This window comes from Peromyscus maniculatus, chromosome 9 (genome assembly GCF_049852395.1).
Source record: "Peromyscus maniculatus bairdii isolate BWxNUB_F1_BW_parent chromosome 9, HU_Pman_BW_mat_3.1, whole genome shotgun sequence".
Lineage (NCBI taxonomy): Eukaryota > Metazoa > Chordata > Mammalia > Rodentia > Cricetidae > Peromyscus > Peromyscus maniculatus.
In genome coordinates this window covers 64,006,598-64,033,219 of record NC_134860.1, presented here as the reverse complement: position 1 = coordinate 64,033,219, position 26,622 = coordinate 64,006,598, and the positions used below count along the sequence as shown (strand labels likewise).

General features: G+C 41.4%; 2 protein-coding genes across 2 annotated transcripts in view; one reads left to right on the top strand and one right to left on the bottom strand.

Annotated features, from left to right (window-relative positions):
• Nucleotides 1-1,499, bottom strand: part of Ccdc25 (coiled-coil domain containing 25) — a 33,067-nt gene extending 31,568 nt beyond the window's left edge. Inside the window, exon 1 of the mRNA XM_006988774.4 lies at nucleotides 1,323-1,499. Within this exon, the coding sequence (XP_006988836.1) occupies nucleotides 1,323-1,350 (28 nt within the window). The 5' untranslated portion in view covers nucleotides 1,351-1,499. The remainder of the gene's footprint in view (nucleotides 1-1,322) is intronic.
• A 2,411-nt stretch (nucleotides 1,500-3,910) lies between these two features.
• Nucleotides 3,911-24,954, top strand: Esco2 (establishment of sister chromatid cohesion N-acetyltransferase 2). The gene is made up of 11 exons (XM_006988775.4): nucleotides 3,911-4,201; nucleotides 5,481-5,558; nucleotides 6,704-7,505; nucleotides 8,663-8,753; nucleotides 10,343-10,400; nucleotides 11,853-11,979; nucleotides 13,231-13,362; nucleotides 17,030-17,119; nucleotides 18,570-18,710; nucleotides 21,035-21,195; nucleotides 23,835-24,954. Exons 1-11 carry the CDS (start codon nucleotides 4,038-4,040, stop codon nucleotides 23,965-23,967), a joined length of 1,977 nt encoding a protein of 658 aa, XP_006988837.2. The 5' UTR covers nucleotides 3,911-4,037; the 3' UTR covers nucleotides 23,968-24,954.
• The last annotated feature ends 1,668 nt before the right edge of the window (nucleotides 24,955-26,622 follow it).

The following is a 26,622-nucleotide window of genomic DNA, read 5'->3' as shown; positions in this document are numbered from 1 at the left end:
AATGCTAGACAAACACTAACTCAAACAACTGTCTGTAACTCCAGTTTCAGGGATCCATCACCTTCTTCTGGCCTGAATAGGCACTAGGCACACAAGTAATATATAGATGTGCACATGGGTAAGACACCTACAAGCATAGAATCTTTAGAAATAGCATGATTACAGACAATCAACAACAAAACTTCACACTGAGGTACACTTCACAAAATAATGCTCCAATTGAAAGTATCATGAAAGGTTAGGTAGCTCGTGTCTTTAGTACCAGCATTGGGGAGGCAGAGCAGAAGGTGGCAGAGCTCTGGGAATTCAAGGCCAGCCTGATCTACATAGTGAGTTCTAGGCCAGCAAGAGCTATATAATCAGATCCTGTTTCGAAAATGAACAAATTAAAAAAAAAAAGTACCAAGGCCGGGCAGTGGTGGCGCATGCCTTTGATCCCAGCACTCGGGAGGCAGAGGCAGGAGGATCTCTGAGTTCGAGGTCAGCCTGGTCTACAGAGTGAGTTCCAGGACAGCCAGGACTGTTTCACAGAGAAACCCTGTCTTGAAAAACAAAAACAAAAACAAAAACAAAAAAGAAAGGAATGCCAACATTAGGGAGCCTTGAGGCAGGAGGGTCCCTGTTTGAAGCCAGCCTGAACCACTCACTCACTCACTGTCTTGGAAAAGTCAGAGCTATTTTTAACCAGGTGAGTTATTTAGTGATTGATTTGGAGCAAGATGGGCAAAGAAGCGAGATTGACACAGCATTTCCTGGGAACCAAACACCACTCTCTGGCCTTCCAAAAACCAGCTCAGTAGTATTACCATATGTCACCTGGACATCCGCTCTGCCCAGTGACGACGGGTTGTACTGACATTCTAGTCCTACTGCTTTCCATGGCACCCCAGCCCTCCCTTCTTAGAAGGGCAAGGTACTCTTCCTGTAGGAGACAGCTGTTGGCATCTGTCTCATTGGTGAACGTCGATCCACCAGGGTGCTGCCAGAATGCTAGGGCAAAGGCTTGAGACGGGGAGGGTGTGCAGGAACCCACACACTGCCCAAGGCCAGGAAGCCTTGGCGGGTCTGTCAGGCTGGGGATGAGAATGATTCCGGGGAGTAAGGAAAGAGGGGGGCGCATTCCCACGCCTCCCACCAGGCCCTGACCAGGGGACCACCAGGCAACCGAGGGGACAGCCGCGCAGGGACCCAGAAGGCAGTAGTAGAGGCGCCCGCGGGAGGATGCGCTTCAGGACCAGGTCCAAGCCCAGCGGCGGCTGGGGAATGCCGGCTTTGGAGGCAGCTGCGGGCAGCAGGACCCCGGGGGGTCCGGCGTCACTCACCACTGCAGCTGGTGAAGTAGAACACCATGATCCTGCTAGAAAAGTGGCAACTCGTGCTCAAATCGCGAAGCTCAAGATAGCACAGGCGCAAGGGTGAGCCGGCTTCCAGGCTCTCCTCCGGACACTTCCGGCGGATGTGCGGTCGCGTCACAGTGCCGTCCTGTCGGCGCCATCTTTGGTCCTGGCGAAGGGAAGGGAGTTGGCGGGAGGGCGGGTGTCCCGGCGACTGAGGCGTGCGCCCTAGCGGCCGGTTGAAGGAAATTAGCGGGAAACTGCACCTTATTTGAAGCCGGAAAGGAAAACTTGCTTTTTATCTGTCTTTCCCCTCAACCCAGCATGGGCTCCATGGATGCAGAAACTGCCTCTTTCATAGTTAAAAGTCCCAGTACCCATTACATCCGTAGGCACCCAGTAGGAACCAATTCAATTTTAAATGAACTCATTCCTTCACTACTTGACATAGGTGAGGTTTTTGTTTTGACCAAACTAGATCTGGCTAATTTTCCATGGGATTCTCCAATCAAATTCTAGTTAAACCTGAAATGGCTTCAGCAAGAATACAAGACAGAGGAACCTCTGCATTGTCTTGGCCCGTCACAATTAAATACATTTCTGTGCATCAGGTCAGACTATAGAAGGCACTCAAATGAGTTGTTATTGATATTCTCCAGAGGCAGTCTGCGCGTATTGGGGGTTGGACTCAGACTATTGTTCCTTTAAACCTAATGTCTGCCCTTTGTTACCTGTAAGACTGAACAAGTCCCAAACCTCTGAACGTCATCACTTCTTGCTATAAATTTACAAAATGCTCCACAGCACCTAGGTGTGACGTGGTAATTTTTCTTAGTTGTGATGAACAAAAATTATGAGAGTCCATTTTGAACCGAATCAACAAGCCCCAACAAGTCAGAGGAAAGAAAAGTGGAATCACTCCGGCTAAATGCCACAGAACCTGAAGTATTAAGATCCCTAGAGAGCCTGGTCTTCCCTAAAAACAGGAAATTCCAGTCTAGTAGAATCTGCATGATAGAGAAGTCCCCTGGCTTTTAACTCTTTTCAAAAAAGTAACTAGCCATGGCCTGATATTAACCGGTTTCCCCTACTCTGGTTCTTTTACTTTACAAAAACCGCTATTATTCTGGGTCCCTTGGTGCTAGTCAGGGTTCCGGAGTATCCACAGGAGAAGACTGTTCAGACACCGGTTTAAGCCAACAGAAAGTCTTTATTCGCTGGCAGGTGATCACACTAGGTGTTCAGGGTCCCAGAGTAGCCACAGGCCTTCCTCAGGGAGAACTTTTGAGCACAAAAACCATGACCTGGGTTGACATACAAGAACAGTTAGCCAGAAGCAAGACTAGAGAAGCCAAAAGGCAAGGTTAGTACACTTAGAGACTCTCCCGGAACTGTGGATTTCGGTGGATTTGGTCTTAGTTTTCATGTTGGCTTGTGGTACTATCCACGTGCTCAGTTTTACAGCCTGAATGGCATTTCCATCGTGGACTCAGTTGTGCTAAGGTCTGGGGCTCTGTTATAGTTAGCATTCTAGACCTCGGGAGATGGGGCCCAATTTTAAGTTGTAGGTAAATATGGGGTAGCAAGGCCTCAGTTTCAAAGACATCTCCCTCAACAAAACACACCATTCTACCATTATGCAATGGGAACTTTCATTCTGTCTTCTAACCTAGATGTTGACCTGTTCACGAATCATGAAAAGAACTAAATTGCCAGTCATTTGTCACCCGTTCCAGCCAATTTTGTTCTATGAAGAACGACATCACTTAAACTCATTTAGAACTAAACCTGTGTTTGAGACTGCTAGAAGCTCATGACTCCTTAAAAAACCTGTGAGTGCTTTAAGAACATTTCCACTTGCTAAAGAACACACAATAAAGTAGAGCTGGGTGGGGTGGCACAGGCCTTCTGCATAAATAGCAATTGTCTTCAGGTCTTGGCTTTAATTTTCTGTAAAGTAGGAATGGTGATACAAACTTCATAGATTGTGGTGAGGAGTAAATGAAATAAAATTTATAAAGCATCAAGCTGGAGATATTTTTTGGGCTCAGCTATTCAGAACACATACTACTCTTGAAGAGTACCTGAGTGCAATTCCCAATGCCCACATTGAATGGCCTACAACTGTCTAAAACTTGATCCAGGGAATCCAACTCCTCTGGCTTCTGCTGGTACCTGCACTTATATGCACATACCCACTCGCAGACATGAGAATAATTAAAAATAATAAAATCTTTTTTAAAACATGTCAAGTATCTAACACTTAAGAATTTAGTGATTGTTCATGCCATAATTTGAAGAATAAAATAATGAAATGGAAACCTAAAATACTATTAATTTTTTAAAAAGCAAAACCAATCATCAGACTTCAAATATGAAAAGTGAGAGCCTTCAGTATCTTGGAGATATCACTTTATGTAAACTACTTACACCAACCACCTCAGAATTTTACTTCCGCTTCAGCTGAACCATAAACTACAATTCCCATAATGCACGTTCACCGGCCTGTAGTCTGGAGCGGGAGGTTATTGCAGGATTTTTTTTTTTTTTTTGAGGAGGCGTGGCTTCCTTGACCCCGGTCGGCTTTGCCTCTCAGCAGGGCGGGAGAATCTTGGAGGCCACCACCCCGGAGGCGGGGCAAGGACTGGCGAGCAACCAATCACGGCTCAGGCCCTCGGAAGCGCTGAGCAGCGACGAATCGGAATGCAGCGGCGTTGGTCTCAAGTGGCGCGCGTGAATTTGAACGCCCTGGCAGAGCGCCGGGCTCCTGCGAGGAGAGTGGTGGGGTCGCCGAGGTGCGGAGAGCTCTCAGCGTGGGTCCCCGGCCGGAGTGGACGCCGAGCCAGCGAGAGACCTGAGGAACGCGGGTAACGTCACGGGGCAGGGGACTTGGCTGTGGGCGGACGCCGCCTGCTCCTCACGCGGGGCCGGTGCCTCCCGGTGCCGGCTTCTCACGCAACCCGGGGTGGGTCGTCCCTGAACCCCGCAGACTTTTCCATTTGCCTTAGAGGTCGCGCTTGTGGGATTCCGTGGGACTGACATGCCGGATCCGAAGGGAGGAAAGAACGTGCTAGGGTTTTCTCCCAGTGGGCAGAGGCTTGCCCGCTGCATCTCCAAAGCAGCTGCGGGACGCGGTCCGCGTCCTTGATAAATACGGAAGCTCCTGCGAGGGAGCCCAGCGGCGACCTGTGGGGGACGATTGCCCTCCCCCCATTCCCTTGCTCAGATTTCCAGGAAGGGTCCGCACAGGCTCTGCGGTCACTGAACGTGCAGGCTGGGGAGATGGTTCGCCAGAATGTATGTATGCCAAGTGGAGTGTGGAAGAGGCAGAGGGTGCGAGGAAAGCTGGGGACAAGAGCGTCCATCCGTGGGCATTCTGAAAGGAGGGCAGTGCCAAGGAAGGCCTCCCAGGAGGGCTCAAACTTGATGGCATTGGTTTCCTTCAAGGGAAGTGTGCCCCTAATGAGGGTCCACCTGGTCTTGTTAGTGGGCTCACCTTGCTGCTCTGATGCCGAGGTGCGTGCGGTATTTCCCCAACCTACCCTCCTTCCCTTCCTTCTGTCACTGTTTAAGTCTCAGAGTAATTGACTGCTTTCCTTCTCTTTTTGCAACCCCTGTGACCCAGGCTGGCCTCAAACTCGGGATCCTTTTGCCTCAGCCTCCTATTAGCAACCTGACTAGTTTGCTAAAAATAAATAAACAAATAAATAAATAAATAAATAAATAATCAATCTGTTATTTGGAGACAGGCATGTTAGCTCAGTCTATAATCCCTGGAAAGCTCAAAAGTTCTCTAAGTTCATCTTTGGCTACAAAGTGAGCTTGAATTTGAGGCCAGCCTTGGCTATGTGAGGCACTATTTCTTTCGGTATTTATTTGCAATCATTTATTTGGAATCCCAACTCCCCAACCTCCCCCTCAGACAAAGTTTCCCTGTGTAGCCCCTACTGCCCTGGAACTCCCACTGTAGACCAGGCTGGCCTTGAACTCAGAGATCCACCTGCCTCTGCCTCCCAAGTGCTGGGATTAAAGACGTGTGCCACCACTGCCCGGCTGGAATTAAGATTTTTGAAATACAATTTTGGCGTAGTGCCTTTTCTATCTATTTGATGACTTTATTATTACCGACCTATTTATTGCTTTTAGGAATTCAGTTAAAATGATGGCAGCTTTTACTCCAAGGAAGAGGAAACGACATAATCTGAATGCTGATAATGGCGATAGGTAAATCTTAACCTATACATATGAACTCTTTTGTTTGTTTGTTTGATTGTTTTTCCCTGAGACAGGGTTTCCCTGTGTAGCCCCTGCTTTCCTAGAACTCCCTCTGTAGACCAGGCTGGCCTCAAAATCACAGAGATCCTCCTGCCTCTGCCTCCCGAGTGCTGGGATTAAAGAGGTAGGCCACCACCACCAGGCTACATATGAACTCATATGAACTGGAAAAATCCAGTCATGCCAGAGATACAAAAAGGCCTCAAAGAGACAGTTTATTACAGAAAATTTACCATATTTAAATACCACAGGGTATTTAAATAGCTAGTTGGGAGCAATACATGGAGAATAATTTGTAAGTTTTTAAAAAAATATTTAATTCTTGGAGGTGTTTTGTCTGTATTTATGTCTGTGTACCCCATGGATACAGTTCCCATAGATGGACTGAAGCTACAGATGGTTTGTGAAGCACTATGTGTGGGTACTCAGACCTGGGTCCTCCGGCAGAGCAGCCAGTGCCCCCAGCAGCTGAGCCATCCCTCTAGCCCTTTGGCTTCTTGTTTGTTTTTTATTTGAGACAATCTTAACCATGTAGACCAGGCTAGCCTCAGACTCGTTGAGATCTGCCTGCCTTTGCCGCCTGAGTGCTGGGATTAAATAAATGTAAGTGCTGCTGTGCCCAGAGCCAGTGGAGGACAGAGAAATAGACTGTGAAATACACATACATGTATGTATAGCAAAGCTTCTTTGTAAACACCATTTGCTTTTATGAATGTTATCTTTCTGTTTTGTTTTTGTTTTCTTTGAGACAGGGTCTTTATATAGTCTTGGCTGTTCTGAAACTCCATATGTAGATCAGGCTGGTTTTAAACTCAGAGATCTGCCTGCCTCTATCTTTGAGTGCTGGGATCAAAGGTGTGTGCCACCAAACCTGGCTTCTGAAAGTTATCTTTAGAAATACATTTAAATGCTTGATTTAATAAAGACAGAATTTGAGGGTTCTGTTAAACTAATAGGTAATATGAATATGTCAAACAATGGAGAGGGATGTATTATTTTCATGTGACTAGCGAGGAGAAGTTTATTAGTAGATCTAAATAAATTTTGAAGAAAAATGCTGAACTTACAGATGAACTTTTTTTTTCTTTTCATAGCCTATTAACAGATATTTCATCAAACAAAGTAAGCTTTTCTGAATTTTCTGAAAATCTGTATCCATCACCTAATAAAAAACAAACTTGTCAAAGCAGTGACCAAAAGGAAGAAAAGTCATGCTCCTACCAAGGCCATTTCACTTCAAGTCCTCTCAAAACACCAGAAGACAATAGGTTGTCTTTTGCAAACTACAGTTCACTATTTAAATCTGCAGTGTCTACTGTATCTTTCTACAATAAAAATAAGCAATACCTCAATCCACTTGAGAGGAAGTTGATAAGAGAATGTAGATCTATTTGTCTAGCAACTAAAGATGAAGATAAATCTTTTTCCAGTGTGACAGAAAAAATGCAGAGAAAACCCATCTGTACCAAGAAGAACAAAAAACCACAGAAGAGTTTAACTGCTAAATATCAACCAAATTATAAGCGCATCAAGTCTCTATCAAGAAACCCTAAAAACTCCAAGCCAAATCAAATGATCTATAAGCCAGTTGTGGATAAAGAGAATAGTTGTTATCCAGCAGAAAACCATCCAAATACTCCGCCTCGGGTTCTAAGCCAGAAAATAAAACCACAAGTTACACTCCAGGGTGGAGCAGCATTTTTTGTTAGAAAAAGAAACTCCATTAAAAAATCATCCTTGGAAGATAAGCCATTACCACACTTAGAGAAAAATGGACCAGACGTGACTGAAGATGCTGTCCCAGAGGCAAAGCAAGTGCCAAAGTCCTTGTTAGTGAAAGAGAAATTGAATATTGACCTACTGGATGCAAGAAGTAAAAATGAGAAACTAAGAAAGGTAAAGTTAAATGTATCATTTAAGAACAGCTGGCGATTTAATAAAGCTTAGATATAAATTAGGTATATAATTATGTAGCTCACATAAGTAAATGAAATTTGATTTTCTTTACAGTTTGGAGGACTACCTGTATAAAATGAGAAAATAAAGACTGGTAGAAAAATGAGACCTCTAGGCTTTAGGTAGTATTTTTTGAAATGTAAGCAGGACTTTCTCTACTTTGCTTTTTGTTGTTCTCTGCTACTATTAAAAAATAGGAATTATTATGGGCAAAACTCCCTCTAATGATTCCAGAATGTGGTTGCTATTATTGTGTGTGTACCTGCATGCACACACATTGGAAGTGAGAGGCCAATGACAAGTGTTTCTCAGGTGCCATCTACTTGGGAGATTATTTATTTATTTATTTATTTATTTATTGAGACTGGATCTCTTCATTGGCCCAGGATCCAATTATGTTGCCTGTCTGTGCTTCCCTGGCCTGGGCATTACAAGCACCACCAGATGCTGGAATCTAACTCAGGTCCTCATACTGCAAAGCAAGCAACCAACCTACCTGTCTCTCCAGCCTTGGTTATTGTTTTTTAAAGTCCGTAATGAGAATTATCCCTTTCTAGTTTGAGAAAGTTTATTTTTCCATTTTCACTAACTTTTAAAAGTTAATTTCATTATTGTGAAAAGAATGGTCTATAATTTTCATTCTGCCGTCTATATCTGGAAGTATACTTTTTTAAAAAGATTTATTATTTTTAATATGTATGAGTGTTTTGCTTGTATGTAGGTATGTGCATGTGTGTATAGAGTCTTCAGGCCAAAAGAGGGAATTGAATTCCCTGGAACTGGAGCTACAGACTAGAACCACCATGTGAGTGCTGAGAAGGAAGCCTGGGTCCTCAGGAGGAGCAGCCAGAGCTCTTAACCACTACACCATCTCTCCAGTCCTTGAAGCGTGCATTTTTATAAATATGGCAGTCTATGCTCTGATGGTTAAAAGGTGATCCATATTCAATGAATGCAAAGGAAATTCTCCTTAAAAATAGATTGAAAATTGATGAATCATGTTCTGAAGTATTATGCATGATCAGTCGGTTGAGATCCGTTCACTCAAGGGAAGACAACTAAGAATTAGGACTTCCTAACCTGTTCATTAATTTCAGAATTCCTCAGGTGCTGAACTTTCTTCAGAAGAATGTAAACTTGATGAACATAGTTTTCCTTCAGAGAATGCACTTGGTGAGAACAAGACAAGTAAGTAAGAAAATCTACATTATTCAGCCTAGCAACTTGTAACAAGCTTCACTGTGCATATCAATTTGAAATTTTATATATACTAATTTTTTCTGGGCCTTTAAAAAAATGACTGTGCCTATATTAATTTCTATTTATCTCTAGGAACTATTGCCTCTGGTAAAGCAGAGCAGTAAGTTTTGAAAAGTAGGAAAGGAGATTTTTAGGTTAAAACATCAGACAGGAAAAAAAACAAATTTATCCTTAAGTAACTCTGGCTATTTCTAAATTTCCTAAGTTCTCTATTTATTACTATTGTCCATGCAAGTATAGGTGCCCTTATGGCATGATGCATGTGTGTGGGTCAGAGGATAGCTTTCTGGAGTGGGTTCTCTGTTTCCACCTTGTTTAGTCAGGGACTCTTGTTTCTGTTTTTGTACCCCCGCTAACTGGCCTGTAAACTGCCTTGATGATTCTCCTCTGACTCCATCTCCCCGTAGGAGTACTGGGATTACAGGCACCAAACTCTGCATCTGTTTGTTTTTTATTACGTGTGTTGAACTTGGGATCAGTCCTCCACCTCAGGTGACTTATCTACTGAGCTATCTTATCAGCCCTACCTAAGCTCTTTAAGAAGTTAAATGTTAGGCCGGGCGGTGGTGGCGCACACCTTTAATCCCAGCACTCGGGAGGCAGAGCCAGGCGGATCTCTGTGAGTTCGAGGCCAGCCTGGGCTACCAAGTGAGTCCCAGGAAAGGCGCAAAGCTACACAGAGAAACCCTGTCTCAAAAAAAAAAAAAAAAAGAAGTTAAATGTTTTCAGATTTATCTTTTTATTTATTCCCTCATTTAAATAAACAAATGAACTCATGGATATGTGTCATTATGGATAAGTGAACATTTATTTTACACTTTGGGTTTAAATCCAATATATTTTTATTACTCAAATTGTTCTGTTTTGACCATGAGGGCTGTTTTTCAGGTTAGTTCTCTTTGGCATGTCTCAACTTGTTTTTTTGAGCGCTGTCTTAGTTCCTGATTTCTACATGTTGCTATGGGCTCATTCTGTATTTTCCTTGCTCCAGCCCCTAGAATCTGCAATTTCTCCACAGAACTTTGACTCCTTTTATTGGAGGATGGTATGTAGAAATCAAGATATGGGCTCTGAGTATGTTACTAGAGTGCTGTTGCTGAGAGGCCTTCTCTCCAGACAGGACTGGAGAACACACACATTTGTTTCTGTGGGTCTTCATCTTCATGTTTTAGCATGAGGTCCTGTTGATGTCTCTAATCCAGTGACACAGGTTTAGCCTATACTTTCATGATTTACATTTTGATTGGTGACCCATTTTGAATGAGTGCCCAATTGTTCTAGCACCATCTGTCAAAGATGACCTTTGACTCTGCCAAAAGTCATTGATTTATTTGTGTAGGGCAATTTCTGATCTGCTTTGTTCCATTGATCTGCCTGTCTACTTTTGGCAATTTATACTATCTTGATTATGGTTGACTCTTGAATGTAATGTTTTGTTCTTACTAACTTTCAAAGGCTTATGAGTGAGCTTAGATTTTCTTTGGTAATGCAACTATTGCTGGTTTTCCCCCTAACAGTTTCTCCCGAGTCTGTCGTCTTTCCCATCTTCAGTGTTTCTTCAGTGAGTACAAAAAGGTAGGAATTATTTTTGCTCTCTCATCCTAATTTTATTAATTAGATAGGCTTCCTTTTCTCTTATAAAGCTACTTCATTTTTTTTTCTGTATCACTAAGGAGAAATAAGAATATTGAGAATAGAAGATTAATTTTTTTTTTCGTAGAGATGGAATAGATCTTCATGGACTTGAGTAATAACTGTCATTTATTATATAGTACCAGGCTTGTAGAATTAGTTTCTTATTTCACTTACCGATCCTCAGGACAATCTAGAAGGTAAGTACTATTGGTATTGTTACAATCACATCTCAGCTGAGGAATCTAAGTAACTTAGCCACCCCTGCACAGCTAGTGGGTGACAGTGCTAGGCCCAGGAATAGAATTCACATTTGAATCAAAAGCTCATTGGGCTATATTGCTTTCCCCAGGTGACAATATGTTAATGACAACTAAATTTTAATGGGCATTTATAATCATAGATACTTGTACTTTGCATTTTACAGATGGGAAAAATTGTGACCAGAGAAGTAAATAATTAAGAGTAGTTTAATGCTATTATAAGTCATGGCTGAAGTTAAATACTGTGATGGGGAGGTGGTATAGGTAGTTAGAACATGACAAGTAGAAGATCCAAGTTTTTTTTTTTTTTTTTTTTTTGGTTTTTCGAGACAGGGTTTCTTTGTGTAGCTTTGTGCCTTTCCTGGAACTCACTTGGTAGCCCAGGCTGGCCTCGAACTCACAGAGATCCGCCTGGCTCTGCCTCCGGAGTGCTGGGATTAAAGGTGTGCGCCACCACCGCCCGGCCCAAGTTTTATATTGTCTAAACATCATGCTAAAAAAACATTGTTTTTCCACCCATTTGGTGTTCAATGAGTAGGTATTCAGCAAAGAAATTTTTGGCCAAGTTCTCTCCTCTCTGTCTGTCTGTCTCTCGCTCTCTTCCTCTCTCTCTTTCCCCAATCCTGTGTGTGTGTGTGTGTGTGTGTGTGTGTGTGTGTGTGTGTGTGTGTGTGTACATGTGCACACATGCCTGTGGAAGTCCAAGGTCAACCTTGGATGACATTCCTAAGGAACTGTTCACCTGATTTTCTGAGACAGGGTTTCTCACTGGCACTCAAGTGCCCACCAAGTAAAAAGTTGCCAGATCCTAATATGCTGGTGGCTCTATGGTTGCCTTGGGTCTGTGAGATTCAATGTGAACTACCTAGGAATTTCTTTATTTAAATGGGTAAATATTTTCCTAAGATCTGACAGCAAAGAAAAGTCCATTTTTAGAGTGAAGTTAGCTTCCAAAGTAATTCTATATATGTGTGCCTGATACTACAGAGGAAAGTTTTTGGATGTAAATCAGATCTGGACTTGAGTCTTGACACTGAATTTACTCATTATGTTTTTTTGAGGAATGATTATTTCTGGGTGGACCTCAGGTTTGCCACTGTTCAGTGATATTTACCAACTTTCTCTTTCAAAGGTCTCCACCTGAAGAGCAGTCTTCCCTGGGATCCACTGCATGTGCTAACTTCTTGCAGCAGACAATTGTGCAGAAAAATCTGAATTCCAGAGATACAAATAAAGGAGGAAAAGACCAGCTCATCATTGTGAGTAAATTTAAAATAAACCCTTTCCACATGTAGAACATGCAGTCAGCCTTCTAGCATGGTTATCTTGGGTTGTAGATTTTTCAGGTTTGTAATTGCCAGTTTTGTTGTGGTAGCAGCATTCAAAGCTAGCCAGTACTTGGGAGCTCGTGGTGCCAGTATTTGAGTAGGATGCTATGGATGGTTTGTTCCCCGGTAAGAAAATCATTCATCAACAAAAGATGCAATGGAAGTAGCAACCTTAAACCAGAACTAAGTTTAACAATGTTAACATGGCCATGGACTGGATCCAGTTCTAGAATCTGTGAGCTGAAAATGGTAGTCAACATTTTTATATGTTTTTGTTTGTTTATGGTTCTAGGAATTAAGCCTGTTGGTTTCCTTCATGGATAGTCAAGGCTCTGCCACTAAGCTACACTGTACCCCCAAGGCTTTTTATTTTGGGACAGAATTTTATTAAATTGTACAAGCCAGCCTTGAACTTGAAGTCGTCCTCTGAGGTAGCTCTTATAAGTCTGTGTCTCCAAGCTCAGGCTTCCAGAAGTTTTAAAGCAAAGAGAATATATGACTGTATTAGTTACTTTTCTGTTGCTATGATAAAATATACCGTGACTCGTAGAAGAGTGTTTTTGGCTTCTGGTTCCAAAGGGCAGTCCCAATGATGAGGAAGAAAAAACTACAGGCAGCCAGGGTAGACAGCTGGCTGGCCCCATTTCAGCCTCACACAGGAAGCAGAGACAACAGCAAGAAATGGGACAAGCCTGCCCGCTAAATGACTGTACTTCCTCCAGCAAGGCTGTACCTCCTAAAGGTTCCAGAACCTTCCCAAACAGCTCCAACCGACCAGGAACCAAGTGTTCAAATAAGTCATATTCAAACACAACAATGACAAACCACACATGGTCTGAAAAGCCTAAAGTATTTACTTCCACCTTTTCACAGAAAAAACTGCCAATCCCTGTCTTAAATAATTCAGGATCTAGTATTTTCAGTGTCGTTAAAAACAATGCTTTATGAGAATGGAATTTGTAGAACTTTATCAATTCTTGATAATTGAGGCAAAGAGTTTTGACATCTAGGATAAAGAATTTAACACTCTAAATGACTTAAGATGAAGCAATGATTAATACAGAAGCCTCAGAAATGAGACTTTGCCTTTTTCTTGGTCTTTCGTGTCCTTCCTAAAGAAGGTCCATTGTTCATCCAATTCTTGGGGTTTATGCTTTTGTTTGTTTGCTTGCTTGCTCTTAGGATGCAGGTCAGAAACATTTTGGGACGACTATGTGTAAGTCTTGTGGTATGATCTACACTGCTTCCAACCCTGAAGACGAAATGCAGCACCTCCAGTATCACCACAGGTTTCTGGAGGGCATTAAATATGTGGTGAGTCAAGAAGTCTCTCAGTTTGTTCTAAATAAAACTATGGGAGGAGGCATTTTGTGCCCTAATTGTTGACGGATCTATATATCCATAAATATTTCACTACTTGCAATAGAAGTTAGCTGGGTATGTTAGCTCCCACCTGGGATCCCAGAACTTGGGAAGAGGTTGAGACAGGAGGATCATTGTGAGTTTGAATTTAGTCTTTGGCACGTAGTTAGTTTCAGGCCAGTCTGTCAGTTTGAGCTATAAGAATGAGATCCTGTCTTAAGAAAACAAACACATCAAGCCGGGCGGTGGTGGTGGTGCACGCCTTTAATCCCAGCACTCGGGAGGCAGAGCCAGGCGGATCTCTGAGTTCGAGGCCAGCCTGGGATACCAAGTGAGTTCCAGGAAAGGCCCAAAGCTACACAGAGAAACCCTGTCTTGAAAAACCAAAAAAAAAAAAAAAAAGAAAAGAAAAAAGAAAAGAAAACAAACACATCAAGCTGGGGAAATAGCTTAGAGTAGTGGTTCTCAACCTATGGGCCGCAACCTTTTTAAGACCATCAGAAATATCAGATACTTATATTCATAAAATTAGCAAGATTACAGTTCGAAGTAGCAACAAAAAATAATTTTAAGGTGGGGGTCACCACAGCATGAGGAACTATTAAGGGGTTGCAGCATCGAGAAGGTTGAGAACTGCTGGCTTAGAGGGTAAAAGTGGTTGATACACCAGATGGGGCTGCATAGGAGTCTAGAACCCCAGAGCTGTAAGGAGGAGTGTGGGAAAGGATTTCTGGGCTCTCCTAGGTGCCTGCATAGTTACAGTTTCATTGAGGACCCTGTCTTACAGAAGTAAGAGAATGAAAGAGCAGGACACATAATGTCTTCTTCTGGTTGGCACCTACACAACCCTGAAAAATACAAATAGATGAGGTTGATGATATTAAAAAGTTATCTTTGCTTGTTATCCTTCAGTGCTGGGCCTCAAACTCAGGTCCTTGCATATATGAGGCAAACATGACTGGAGCTATGCCTAATCTAAAGGTTAAGTTGCTACATATCGGGGACTAGGGGGGTCCAGCTCCTCGAGAGCCCCCTCCCAGGGCCTGGGAAGAATCTACAACCAGCTGATAATTTTTGAAGAAAAGAAATGAGTCTATGTACACGAAATTCCTTAGTCCCTACACTTTATTATTCTATCAGTTCTCTCTCTACAAGCTTATACTCTGCTCTCATTTTTAGCTCCTTTCTTGCCCAATTTCTCTTTACATTTATCTGTTGTCCCCTCCAGGTTCTATCTTAATTCCTTCATCTAGTTCTGCCCCTCCTAGGTTCTCATCCATCTACTTCTTTCCCATATCAGCTCCTCTCCCATCTCCTCATCTTGTTCTTCCCCATCTGGCTCTTCCTCATCTTCCATCTCATTCCTCTAGTACTCTCTTCTAGCCCTTCAGTCTAGTTCTTCCCCATCTCAGTTTGTCCCTCAAGTTCTTACCCATCTAGTTCTTCCATTCTCTTTTCTCCGTCTCCCTGTGCCCTGGAAGTCCCGGTATATATGCACTTACAAGGAGTAATCCCTTGGCAGTGCAAAGCGAGGTTCCAGGGTCAAATGGAGGGGTGGTAAGAATAACATAGAGAGGCAATAACCATTAATTATCATTTGCAACCCCAAAGGGAAGTGACCAATGGGGAAATGAATTAACTAAAGCCTAAATTCGGGTAATATCTAAGAAGAGGGATCTTATGTGCTCAACTATAGTCTTAAATGTGATTAATAGAAAATGTTAAGAATCTATAAGTTACTAGGTCAATGGGAGAAAACAAAACTGCCTTCTTTTTTCCTGTAGTTCCTATCTGTCCAAGCTATCTGCTGTTTTTCTGCAGGGTGGGGGAAAGTATGCTCGGTTGCTAGGCAACCTGTGCACGGCTAGATGCCTCTGGTGATAGTTAAAGGGAGATCTGGAAGTAGAGATAAGATTTGGGAAAGGAGGAAGCTAAGCTTAATTGGCACATCCTCCAGGCTTTCTCAAACAGGTAGTCTGGATGCTTAAGTCTGTTCTTAGAGAGTACAGAGCTATCTCTGATGAGGTACTTTCTTCCTTCTGGGGATGGACCTGGCCGGATGCTGCCAATGATAATTACAGGAAGGCTTGAACTAGGGTTCTAGCTATCATAGCTGTCAGCGTACCAGGTTATCTAAATATTCCTTTAGTAGAGGGGAAATGGTACCCAATAAATGATGGAAAAGCTACAAGAGCACACAAGAAACTCACAGCAGGAAACAGCTGATAATCCAAAGCCAAATATCACCATGGCTCCTTGAGCCTCAGTTTGACCTCTGGAAGGCCCTTGGTTACTTCCAGGTATTAGGTTTGTCATAATCAACTGAAATCCTACTTTGTGTGTTTTTGTGGCTTGTAGCAGTTACATAAAGCTGTCTCAGATTTCGCAACCCCACTGTACTAGACTAAGTAAACCCTGCCCTCTGCAGGATGTCAGGATCAGAGTGGTAAAACCACGAACATGTGCTCTTTTCAAGTATGGGGCAAAAATGGAAGGACATTGCCAGTGCGTGCATGTCACATACGCACATGCATAGAAAGGTTCGCTGACAGAAGCTGGAAGTAGAGAAGTGACTGAGCACAGAACTAGGCTCGTGAGGACTGGATCCCTGTAAGGTTCTACACACTTGGAGGCATGTGGGCAGAAACACTGAAGGGGGGTGTGTGAATGAGAGCTTCCGCATTCCTTTGTGCAGAACTAATTACTTTTTTCCCTACTGTGACAAAATACTTGGCAGGAATGAATTTAAAGAGGGAAGGGTTTATTCTGGGTTATAGTTGAAGGGGACCATCCCACTATCCTGAAGACATAGCTTCTGGCATGGTTACAGAAGGAGGCGGCGAGCCAGTCACATTGTTATCCATGGTCAGGAAGCAGAGAGTGAACAGAAAATGGAACCCAACTATAAAACCTCCAGGCCTGCTCTGCAGTAGCCCACTTCCTCCAGTGAGCTCCATTTCCTGAAGGCTTCTCAAACAGCACTACCAGCAGGGGACAAGTATTCAAATGCCGCGCAGGGTCAGACCTGTGCTGAGTTGCTGAAAGGAGAAAGCATTTGGGCCTCAGAATGACCTGGGTTTCTCTCTCTTTAGTCCATTGTGTCCTCTTTTTGTGATCTTCCACTTCTTGGAACTCAGCTTGTTTGCTGCCCACCTGCCTCCCTCGGGTAATTCAGCAGATCTTATTCAGGTCCAGTGTGGGCTACAGCTGCTGTGAGTTCAGAATTGCAATGGCTGTGTCATGCAATTGCAATTTGATGCAAAAAAAAAAAAAAAAATACACTTTACAGCCCTTCTCCTCCGTCTTCTGGCTCTTTCTATTGTTTCTTCTGTGATGTTCTGAGTCTTAGAGGGAATGGCATACATGTCCTGTTAGGGCTAAACATTTGTTCTCAGCACCCTGAATAGCCATGAGTATTTTCCACCATTCACTACAGAGAGAATTGTCTCTGATGAAGGCTAAGTAGCCTTTGTCTACTTGGTGGGTGGTTAGGGCCAGAGCCTCCCTCCGTCTCGCCTCTCCTGTCACTCATTGTTTGACCACCAGTCCTCTCCAAACCAAAGTACTTTATGTGTTTTGTTTGTAACTTAACAATTTTCCCCCTCTCCCACTTTGGCAGGGCTGGAAAAGAGAACGGGTAGTAGCAGAGTTTTGGGATGGGAAGATTGTGCTGGTCCTGCCACAGGATCCAAGTTATGCCATCAAAAAGGTATGGGGTTGTTTTTCTCGTTCTCTTCTCAAGAAGCCCACTCGTAAAGTGTGAACTAGTGTGCCAGCAACTTCCTTGTTGATAGACCTAAGCGTTTATAGTTCATAGTGGTTATAGTGCCCGGATTGGATGTGTTAGTTCTGAGTTGAATGTCGCCAACAGGAATAATAAAACTAAAGCGAAACCACCTGGTGCCTCTGAACCCTCTCTCCTAGGATTGTCTGAGTGTCTTAAAAAGCGTTCTTTAAAGCAGGTTCTTAAGTCCATTTCCCTAGGTACCAGGTGCTGCGGGCCGCAGGAATATATCATAAGAACTCAGCTGGTTCAGCTCAAAGTCACTACCTGGAGGAATCAGGGAATTCCTCCAGAGGAAGCCAAATCCCAAGAAGTTTTTGGTGTTACTTGGCTTGTTATATATCAGCTGTATTCTGTTATGAAAATCATGTGTGCCTTCATAGTTTTCCCAATTGACTTTTCCCTAAGAAGGGCTAACAGTGTGGACTGATCACTTTCTGGACATACACATTCCAGGTATTTGGAGAACAGCCTTAGGAAAGGCTCTCTCTGGAATCAGATTATCTCCCTTGGCCACTTTCAAGGACTACAGGAAACACCACCCAGGTGGGCGCCCATTGTTAGTCCCAGGTGGACTAACAATAACAGCCCACATGCAAGTCTCCTGAGTTATGATAAATTCCACAAGGAGACACCGCCTAGGAGAGGTGGATGTTAAGTAATAGCTTTACACAGTTTAGCTTGGACCCTCCCTTTTATATACCGGGACTTCCAGGGCACAAGAGAGAAGAGAAAAGAGAATGGAAGAACTAGATGGGTAAGAATTTGAGAGGAACAAACTGAGATGGGGAAGAACTAGATTGAAGGGCTAAAAGAGGACTAGAGGAACGAGATGGAAGATGAGGAAGAGCCAGATGGGGAAGAACAAGATGAGGAAGAACCAGATGAGCGAGAAGGAGATGGGAGAGGAGCTGATAGGGGAAAGAACTAGATAGATGAGAACCTAGAAGGGACAGAACTAGATGAAGTAATTAAGATAGAACCTAGAGGGGACAGTAGATAAATATAGAGAAATTAGACAAGAAAGGAGCTAGACATGAGAACAGAACTGAAGCTGTGTATAAAGGATGTTATGCCAGAGGAATTAAAGCAAGTGGACTATAGAACTCGTGTGCTGAGATTCTATTTCCTGAAAATAGTCCTCGCTGTTAGTAGTTCTCTCTCCTGAGCCCCTGGGATGTATAATATTTGAGGCTGGTTCCCCAAATATACAAGAACCAGGTGTGTACATCAATTCTGAAATAAGTTTGAGTGTATTTAAATTTGGGAAATAGAAGTAAAAGAAGCTAAAAGATGGTGATCATGTTTTGTGAGTATACACAAATTTAGTTTTGTTGTAATTTTTAAAACAAATTTACCTTGTTTTTTAACTCAGGTAGAAGACGTCCAAGAACTTGTGGATCTGGAATTGGGCTTCCATCAGGTTGTTCCCATGTGTCCAAACAAAACCAAAACTTTCCTCTTTATTGATGAAAAAAGAGTAGTGGGATGTTTAATAGCAGAGCCCATCAAACAGGTATGCTGTATGTCTCAGGTTACTAAGCTATCTTTGACTGTAACTAAATCCACTTATTTACATTGTATTTAGTATTCTGTCTTAAGCAGAATAAGTTTGTTTTCATGTAGCTGTTTCCCTACCTGGGAGTATAAAAATGCAGTGATTTTTATATAAGAATCTGTAGACCTAAGTTATTACACAGCAGCTTCATGGATGTATTTAACAAAATAGTCATTACTTATTCCTCACTTAGAATATACTTTTTTTAAGGCAGGAGGATCTCTGTAGCTATGGCTGGCCTAGAATGGAACACATAGAGAGCCTCCTGCCACTGCCTCCCAAGTCTGGGATTAAAGGTGTGCACCACTATGCCCAACTAGAATCTGTTTTAGACACTAATTAACAGTGATCTAAAAGAAACAGTTATCTTGTTATTATAAAGTAGAGAAAAGGAACTTGTTTGTATTATCAATAAGACCAAATATGCATTAATTGCCAGTTATACCTTAATAAAGTTGGTTCTGGGAAAGAAGGCAAAGAAACCACTTTTGCTAACAACACAGAACCAAAGGAGAGGGGTCTGCAGGTCAGCAGTAGAGCATTCCAGTAGCATGCACAAGGCTCTAGGTCGATTTCAGTACCACTTTGTGTTTGTGCACGTGTGCATACCTGCTTGAAAATTACTGAAATTGCCAAGCGTTGGTGGCACACGGCTTTGATCCCAGCACTCGGGAGGCAGAGGCAGGTGGATCTCTGTGAGTTCAAGGCCAGCCTGGTCTACAGAGCAAGATCCAGGACAGGCACCAAAACTACACAGAGAACCCCTGTCTTGAAAAAAACAAAAGAATTGTTAACATCTTCAGTGTTTTCCTTACAGGAAAGTAAGTGTGGTGATAAAAATGATAACTGCCTTGATATACTTAGTTAACTCATAATATCACCATAGATTAGAACACCAGGTTGAACTTTCTGAAAGAAATTCTCTGCAAGTTGATAAGGTGGACCTTGAAGTTGTGATCTTCTTCCTTAGCCTCCTGTGTTTCAGGCCTGTGCCACCGGGTCTGGCTTAACTGTATCTTAACTATACTGGACATACCCTATACATGCGTGCATGTATACATTAAAACATTCAAACATTCGGAGGCCTCCAGAATTTACTAAATGAAGCATTGACAAACATTCCCCAGTACCTCCCCTCACTGTCTTCTAGTTCTTGCTAATAGCCATTTTACTCTCTGCTTCTATGAGTCCAACTTTTAGATTCTCTATTTGTTAGGTTGTGTAAGATCTGCCATTTTGTGATTGCTAATTGTGCTTAGCATGTCCTATGGGTCCATCCATTTTCCCCAAATGGATGTTATAGTTGAATGGGATTTCCTTGACTGTTTTATTTCTTCATTGACAGACATTTAAGTTGATTCTATACCCGGGATTTTGTGTGTGATGCTGCAGTGAACCTGAGAGGCATCTTCAACCTCCTATTTTTTCTTTTGTAGACATACCCTGAAGTGAGAGCACTGAGTCGGATAGTTTTTGTTTCTACTACTGATTATTACATTCCTACCAGCTGCATATATGGGTTCCCTTTGTTCCCTTCTTGGCCAAGACTTTACTTTTATGTAACTATTCTAACAGATATGATGTGATACCTCCTTGTTCTAATTTGCATTTCTTTGATTATAGTAGTATTGAGCATTTCGTTAAACACCTGTGAACCATTTATAGGTCTTTTTCAAAAGGGGTAGTCAGGCCATTGTCCCACTTCTTAAATTTTATTTTATTATGATAGTGTACATGATGTATGGGTGTGTGGCACATAAGGAGTTGGTTCTCTCCTTCCACTGTGAGCTCTAGGAAATAAACCTCAGGTTGTCAGTTTTGTACAGCAAATGCTTTTCCTATTGAACCATCTTACCAGGCCCTTGTTTCCTTTTAAAATTTGAGTTATTTTCTTACTATTAACTTGAGTTCCTTGTATATTTTGGACTTAAACTTACAATGTGTATGATTTATAGATGTTTTCTCATAAGTTGTCTTTCACCATCTTGTGTCCTTTCCTATGCAGAAGCCTTGTAGTTTAATGTCAACCTGTGGTTCATAGTCTGACCTCTGCAGACATTAGGCACACAAGTGCACATGCATACAGGCAGAAAGAACACTCATACACAGAAGTATAAGAATTTAAGGAAGAACATAGAATATTATTTTTTGGAGATTGATTAACTATAGATAGGTTTTAAAGTTTGAATTTTGATTTTTAAAGTTCAAAGTTTGATTTTTGTTTGCATTTTAAAAGAAAAGTCTGTAGTTTTAACTGTAGACATTACTGTGTGTCATTGCAGGCCTTTCGTGTCCTGTCGGAACCAAATGCCACTAAAGAATGTTCTAGAGCTTGGAGGTGTTCAGATGTACCAGAACCTGCAGTCTGTGGGATAAGTAGAATCTGGGTCTACAGACTGAAAAGAAGAAAACGCATTGCAAGACGACTGGTGGACACTGTCAGGTAAGGAGACAGAATAGCTCTAGACCTTGCATAATGACTTATTAGCTTTCCCAGAACCTTCCCTGGCTCATTAGCCAAACAAAAGAATTTTGCTAAAACATTTCTGTATAAATACTGGTAAAGTCAGACTAAGGCAAATGTCGACATTAACTCAATATGTATTCAATGCCAAAGCTTAAGAGTAATTCTTTTTCCTTCCCTTCTTTCTTGCATTTTTTTTTTTTTCTTTTTCAGATGGGTTTTATGGTTGAGATAGAGTCTCATTGTTAGCCCTGGCTTGTCTTGAAGTAGTGATTCTTCTGCTTCAAGTATGGGATTATGAACATGCACCACCACGCACACCTCATTTTGTCTTTTATTTTTAAAATTTATTGTTTTTATGTTCGTGTGTGTGTGTGTGTGTGTGTGTGTGTGTGTGTGTGTGTGTGTGTGTAAGCCATGTGAGTAAGCCATGTGAGTGCAGTGTCTTTGGAGGCCAAAAGAGATCAGATCCTGGTCTCTCAGAGCTGGATAGAGTTACAGATAGTTGTGAGCCACCCAATATGGGTACTGGAAACCAAACTCAGGTCCTCTGTTTTAGTTGCTTGTATATTACTGTGACAAAACAGTATAACTAAGGCAACTTAGAAAAGAAAGTATTTAATTTGGGGACTCATGGTTCCAGGGTGACCATCAGTAGGCAGGCAGGAAGGCATGGTCCTAGAGCAGTACCTGAGAGCTCACATCTCATCCACAAGCATGAGGCAGAGAAAGCTAACTAGGAATGGCGTGAGCTTTTGAAATATCAAAACCCATCCCCAATGACACACCTAATCCTACTTAAACAGTTCTACCAACTAGGAACCAAGTATTCAAATATATGAGCCTTTAGGGCCATTCTCTTTCATTTCTACAAGTATATATGTACTCCCAACACTCAGCCATCTCTTCAGCCCCCAGTTTATTTTCCTTTTTTTGTTTTTGTTCTTCGATATAGGGTTTCTCTGTATAGTCTTGGTGCCTGTCCTAGATCTCACTCCATAGACCAAGCTGGCCTTGGACTCACAGAGACCCGCTTGGCTCTGCCTCCGAGTGCTGGGATTTTGGTGTGCGCTACCGCCACCCAGCCTAGTTTACTTTTCTTAACAATAAGAATATTTGTGTTCTTATATAACCAGAGAACAGTCAAGTTCAAAAAATAGTACCAATGTCTTTATCTAGTTGATAGTTCAGGTTTCATTATCATGACTTAATCTCAAATGCTTTTTACTGGTCTTTTTCCCCTATGCAAGGTCACGTTGTGTAGTGGTTATGTTTCTATAGATCAGCGGTTTTCAACCTATAGGTTAACCATTGGAAAACACTTATTTCCAAAGGTCTTAGGAACTGAGACACTGCTCCTCTATAAAATTACAGTTATAAAGTAGCAACAAAGGTAATTTTATGGTTGGGGGTCACCACAACATGAGGAAGTGTATTAAAGGGTTGTGGCATTGGGAAGGTTGAGAACCACTGCTTTAGATGGCTGGTTTGTTTGTTTGTTTTTATCCTGTTTGACACTCCCTGTGTAGCTCAGGCTGTCCTTGAGCTAATGATGTTTCTGCCACAGCCTGCCAGGTGCTGGAATCACCAGTATTTGGCCCCATGTTCCGGTTTGGTTAGACTTTATCTCCATTAACCTGGGACATTTCTTAGCCCATCTGGTTTTTACCACATTGAAGAGTTTGAAGTGCTTTACCTTTTTGTGGCTGTGACAGGGTGCTTGACCTGATTTAAAGTAGGGATGATTAAGTTTGACTCAGTGTTTCAGAAGTGTCAGTCCATCATGGCAGGGAGGGCACTGATGAGCAGAACAACTTACCTCATGGCGCCCAAGCAGCAGACAAAGGGAAATACAAGAAGAAGCAGGTGCAAGATGGAGCACCTAAGAACATGTCTGAGCAACCTCTTTCCTCTAACTAGGCATCACCTCCCAGAAGTGCCATAGCATGAACCTAGAGTATAACTAGTTATTTTACAGAATCCCCTGGAGGGTTTTTTAACATTTGTTTACTTATTTTGTATGTAGGGCAGGGCAGGGGAGGTAACACATGTGTCATAGCATGTGTATAGAGGACAGCTTGCAGGAATTAGTTCTCTCCTACCCCCATATGGATCCTGGAGTTTGAACTCAGGTCATCAGACTTGGCAGTAAGTGCCCTTAAGTGACTGAGCCATTTCACCAACCTTGAACCCCTTTTAACTACTTTATTTTCAGTACTTTTAATTACAGTCGAAGAAGATCAAGGAAATTTTAGATTTTTTAGCCTTCTCAAACATCTGTATTTGGTTTGAGAAAAATAAGTTTTTATTTTTCTTTGGTGGTGGTATGTTTATCATTTGTTTTGTGTGTGGTGTGGACATGCCATGGTATACTTTTGGAAGTCAGACGTCATCTTGAGGAAATTAGTTTTCTTTCTCTTTCCAGTCTGTGGACCTTTGAGTTTCTGATCTGAGATGATGCCATGGGACATCCATCTCTAAATCCAAGGCATTCTGGTACCAAAAACAGTAGTAGTTTTGACCGATTACTTATATTGTTTAATGTATATAATTGTTTATGTTTAATCGAAATCTAAAATTTTAGTTGATAAATGGTTTTCTCTTTTTTTATTTTGTAGGAATTGCTTCATGTTTGGCTGTTTTCTCAGCACTAATGAAATTGCATTTTCTGACCCAACACCAGATGGTAAATTATTTGCAACCAAGTACTGCAACACCCCTAATTTCCTTGTATATAATTTTCATAGCTAAAGCCATTTGCAACCACAAAACTGGTACTGTATGGAATTCAGCTAGATAACTCATTAGTATCAGAATGAAAATTATAAGACTTGTACACATGTGCATACCAATTTTATTTCTTATATGTTAGATAATTTGTTGGTTTGAGATTCAGAGAAAAAATCATCTTTGGATACACTGAGTTCTTAATTTTGAAAACTTTTACAGCAAGTTGGCTTCTGCAGAAACTTGACCACTTTATAAAGGAACACGTGAACACACTTAGACCATGATTGTCTCATGCTTCACCAGTAGAAGCAAATCTCAACACAGACAATAAGATCATTTCAGAATTCCTTATGTAGCGTTCTCATTTTATAAGCATACTGTAGCAGCTAAGTTGAAAATACTTAGAAAGTATTTTGAATTTCCTATGTAGAATAAGATACCAGGAATCATTATCTCATATCCATTTATATGAAATAATTCTATAACTTAGTATTTTAATCCCTTAGGATATTAATAAAAGCACACATCATAAAATTTAACTAAGACTGTATTGGGCACTGTTGTCTTCTGAGGTTTTTATTGTGTGAAAATGCTGGTAGGTAATTGAAGTCATAAACCCAACAAGTGGACCTAGGAACACAATGACCTTATGGAATACTCTGTACACCCAAGGGCACTCAATTTTCTAGTATACTTTGGATACTCATTTGTAAAGCAAAAAATTACTCAGGTTGTTTTAATTCTTAATGGTTGTTTAATTAATATCTGGCATGAGACATAGAAGTTTTTGTTTCTAGGTTATATTGTTCATTGTAAAAATCGGTTCATCTTTAAGTCTTATTTGCCTGTAATACTTCCAAAAAGAATGTGTAAGTGTTAAAATTATCTGTAATTATGCAAACATTTTAATGCTATTTTCTCTTTAAATGTTTTATTATAAAGTTTATTAATATTATTTCATTGTTCAATGATTTTTGAGAAATCAATTATAATTTTTTATAATTATCATTAGTGTGTTTGCCTGTGCATGTGTGCATTTCACGGTGCCTACATGGAGGCCAGAGAACAACTCTTGGGAGTCAGTTCTTTCTCTGCCATGGGTTCCAAAGATGCAAGTCAGGTGGTCAGGATTATGCAAGCATTTTTATTTACTGAGCCGTCTCACTGGCCCAAAATTCATAACATCTGTTAATACTCTGATAAATTATTCTTTATCATAAATATCTTGAAAACAAAACTATAGAGATATTAGGGAAATAGTATGCTGAAAGAAAGTTTCCTGGCACACCTTTAATCCCAGCACTTGGGAGGCACAGGCAGGCAGATCTCTGTGAGTTCAAGGCCAGCCATGTCTACAGAGTGAGTTCCAGGAAAGGCACAAAGCTACACAGAGAAACCCCGTCTCAAAAAACCAAAAAAAAAAAAAAAATAATAAATAAAAAAATATATAGTATCCCTATAATCCTACTTTGGGTGTAGATACATTGCTTCCGATGAGTTCTGCAGCTCAATTCACTTGGTGTCTTAGGATTTAAATGTACACTGGGTTGTATTGACACCGTTGCTCTATTTACAGTTTGGTTTCACACAAACACAAGTCTTGGTATTTAATAACAGCAACGAGTACATGGAGCACTTAGATCTTGTTTATAATAACCTTTCTCAAAAAAAAATCTGGAGTTGCTGGGTCAGAGATTATACAGAATGAGCCTAGATCTTGCAATATCAAAAAGTTTAAAAAGGAAAGCCACATCTTCTGGTGCATGTCAAAGGAACACTGGAGCCCACTGAAAACCCCCAGCAGAGACATTGCGACAAGCTGATCTGAATAGCAGCATCAAGTCGTGTAATATGAGTCCATACTGAGACGTGAATTATGAGAACATAAATGAGTACGGTACTAGCAGACACTCTGCCAATAGTGACAGCTCAGTCAACAGTGTCACCATGATACTCGATGGTTTGCTGTATGAGAAGTGTATTTATTTACCTTTCTCAGGTCCTGTCCCATGTGAACATGAAATCAACATCAGACAACTCCCAGTTAAGGTCTATCATACAAACCACCACACTCTGAAATTTAGTGGTCAAGGGGTTGTGGCATCCCCAAGTATGGCATTTGAATGGGATCTTGGAACAGAAAAAGTAGTTACTAAACAAATCCAAATAAGATGTGGACTTGAATTGCATGCCAGTACTGGTTTATTGTGACAAGTATAGTTATATAAAATGATATGTGGGAAATGGAGTGTCTATAGAAACTGGGAATAAGTCTCAAAGTGCAAATTTTATGTATTAGAGCCAATTCATGCTTTGTGGTCTATGAGCAGGTCACTGGGCAAACCTACTAAAAATGATATATCAGAAAAAGGGTTGGTTAAGACTACTGAATCTGTGTGCACATTTACATAATTTTTCTATGAGTAAACTTTCAATTTGCTATCACTTTCCTACTGTTTTGGTGGACAGCATGCTAATTAGTGATCTGTTGCTGAATATCTAGCCCAAGTCTGAGTATACCACCTGGTTTCACCAATTCAGTTAATTATGGTAATTCCAAAGAGCTGTGATTCAAACAACTGATCCAATTTAACCTCACTTTAAACATAAGGTTTCAAGAAAACCCACATTCACTCTACAAGTCCAATGGCAACACAATAAAAGATAATGCTGAGG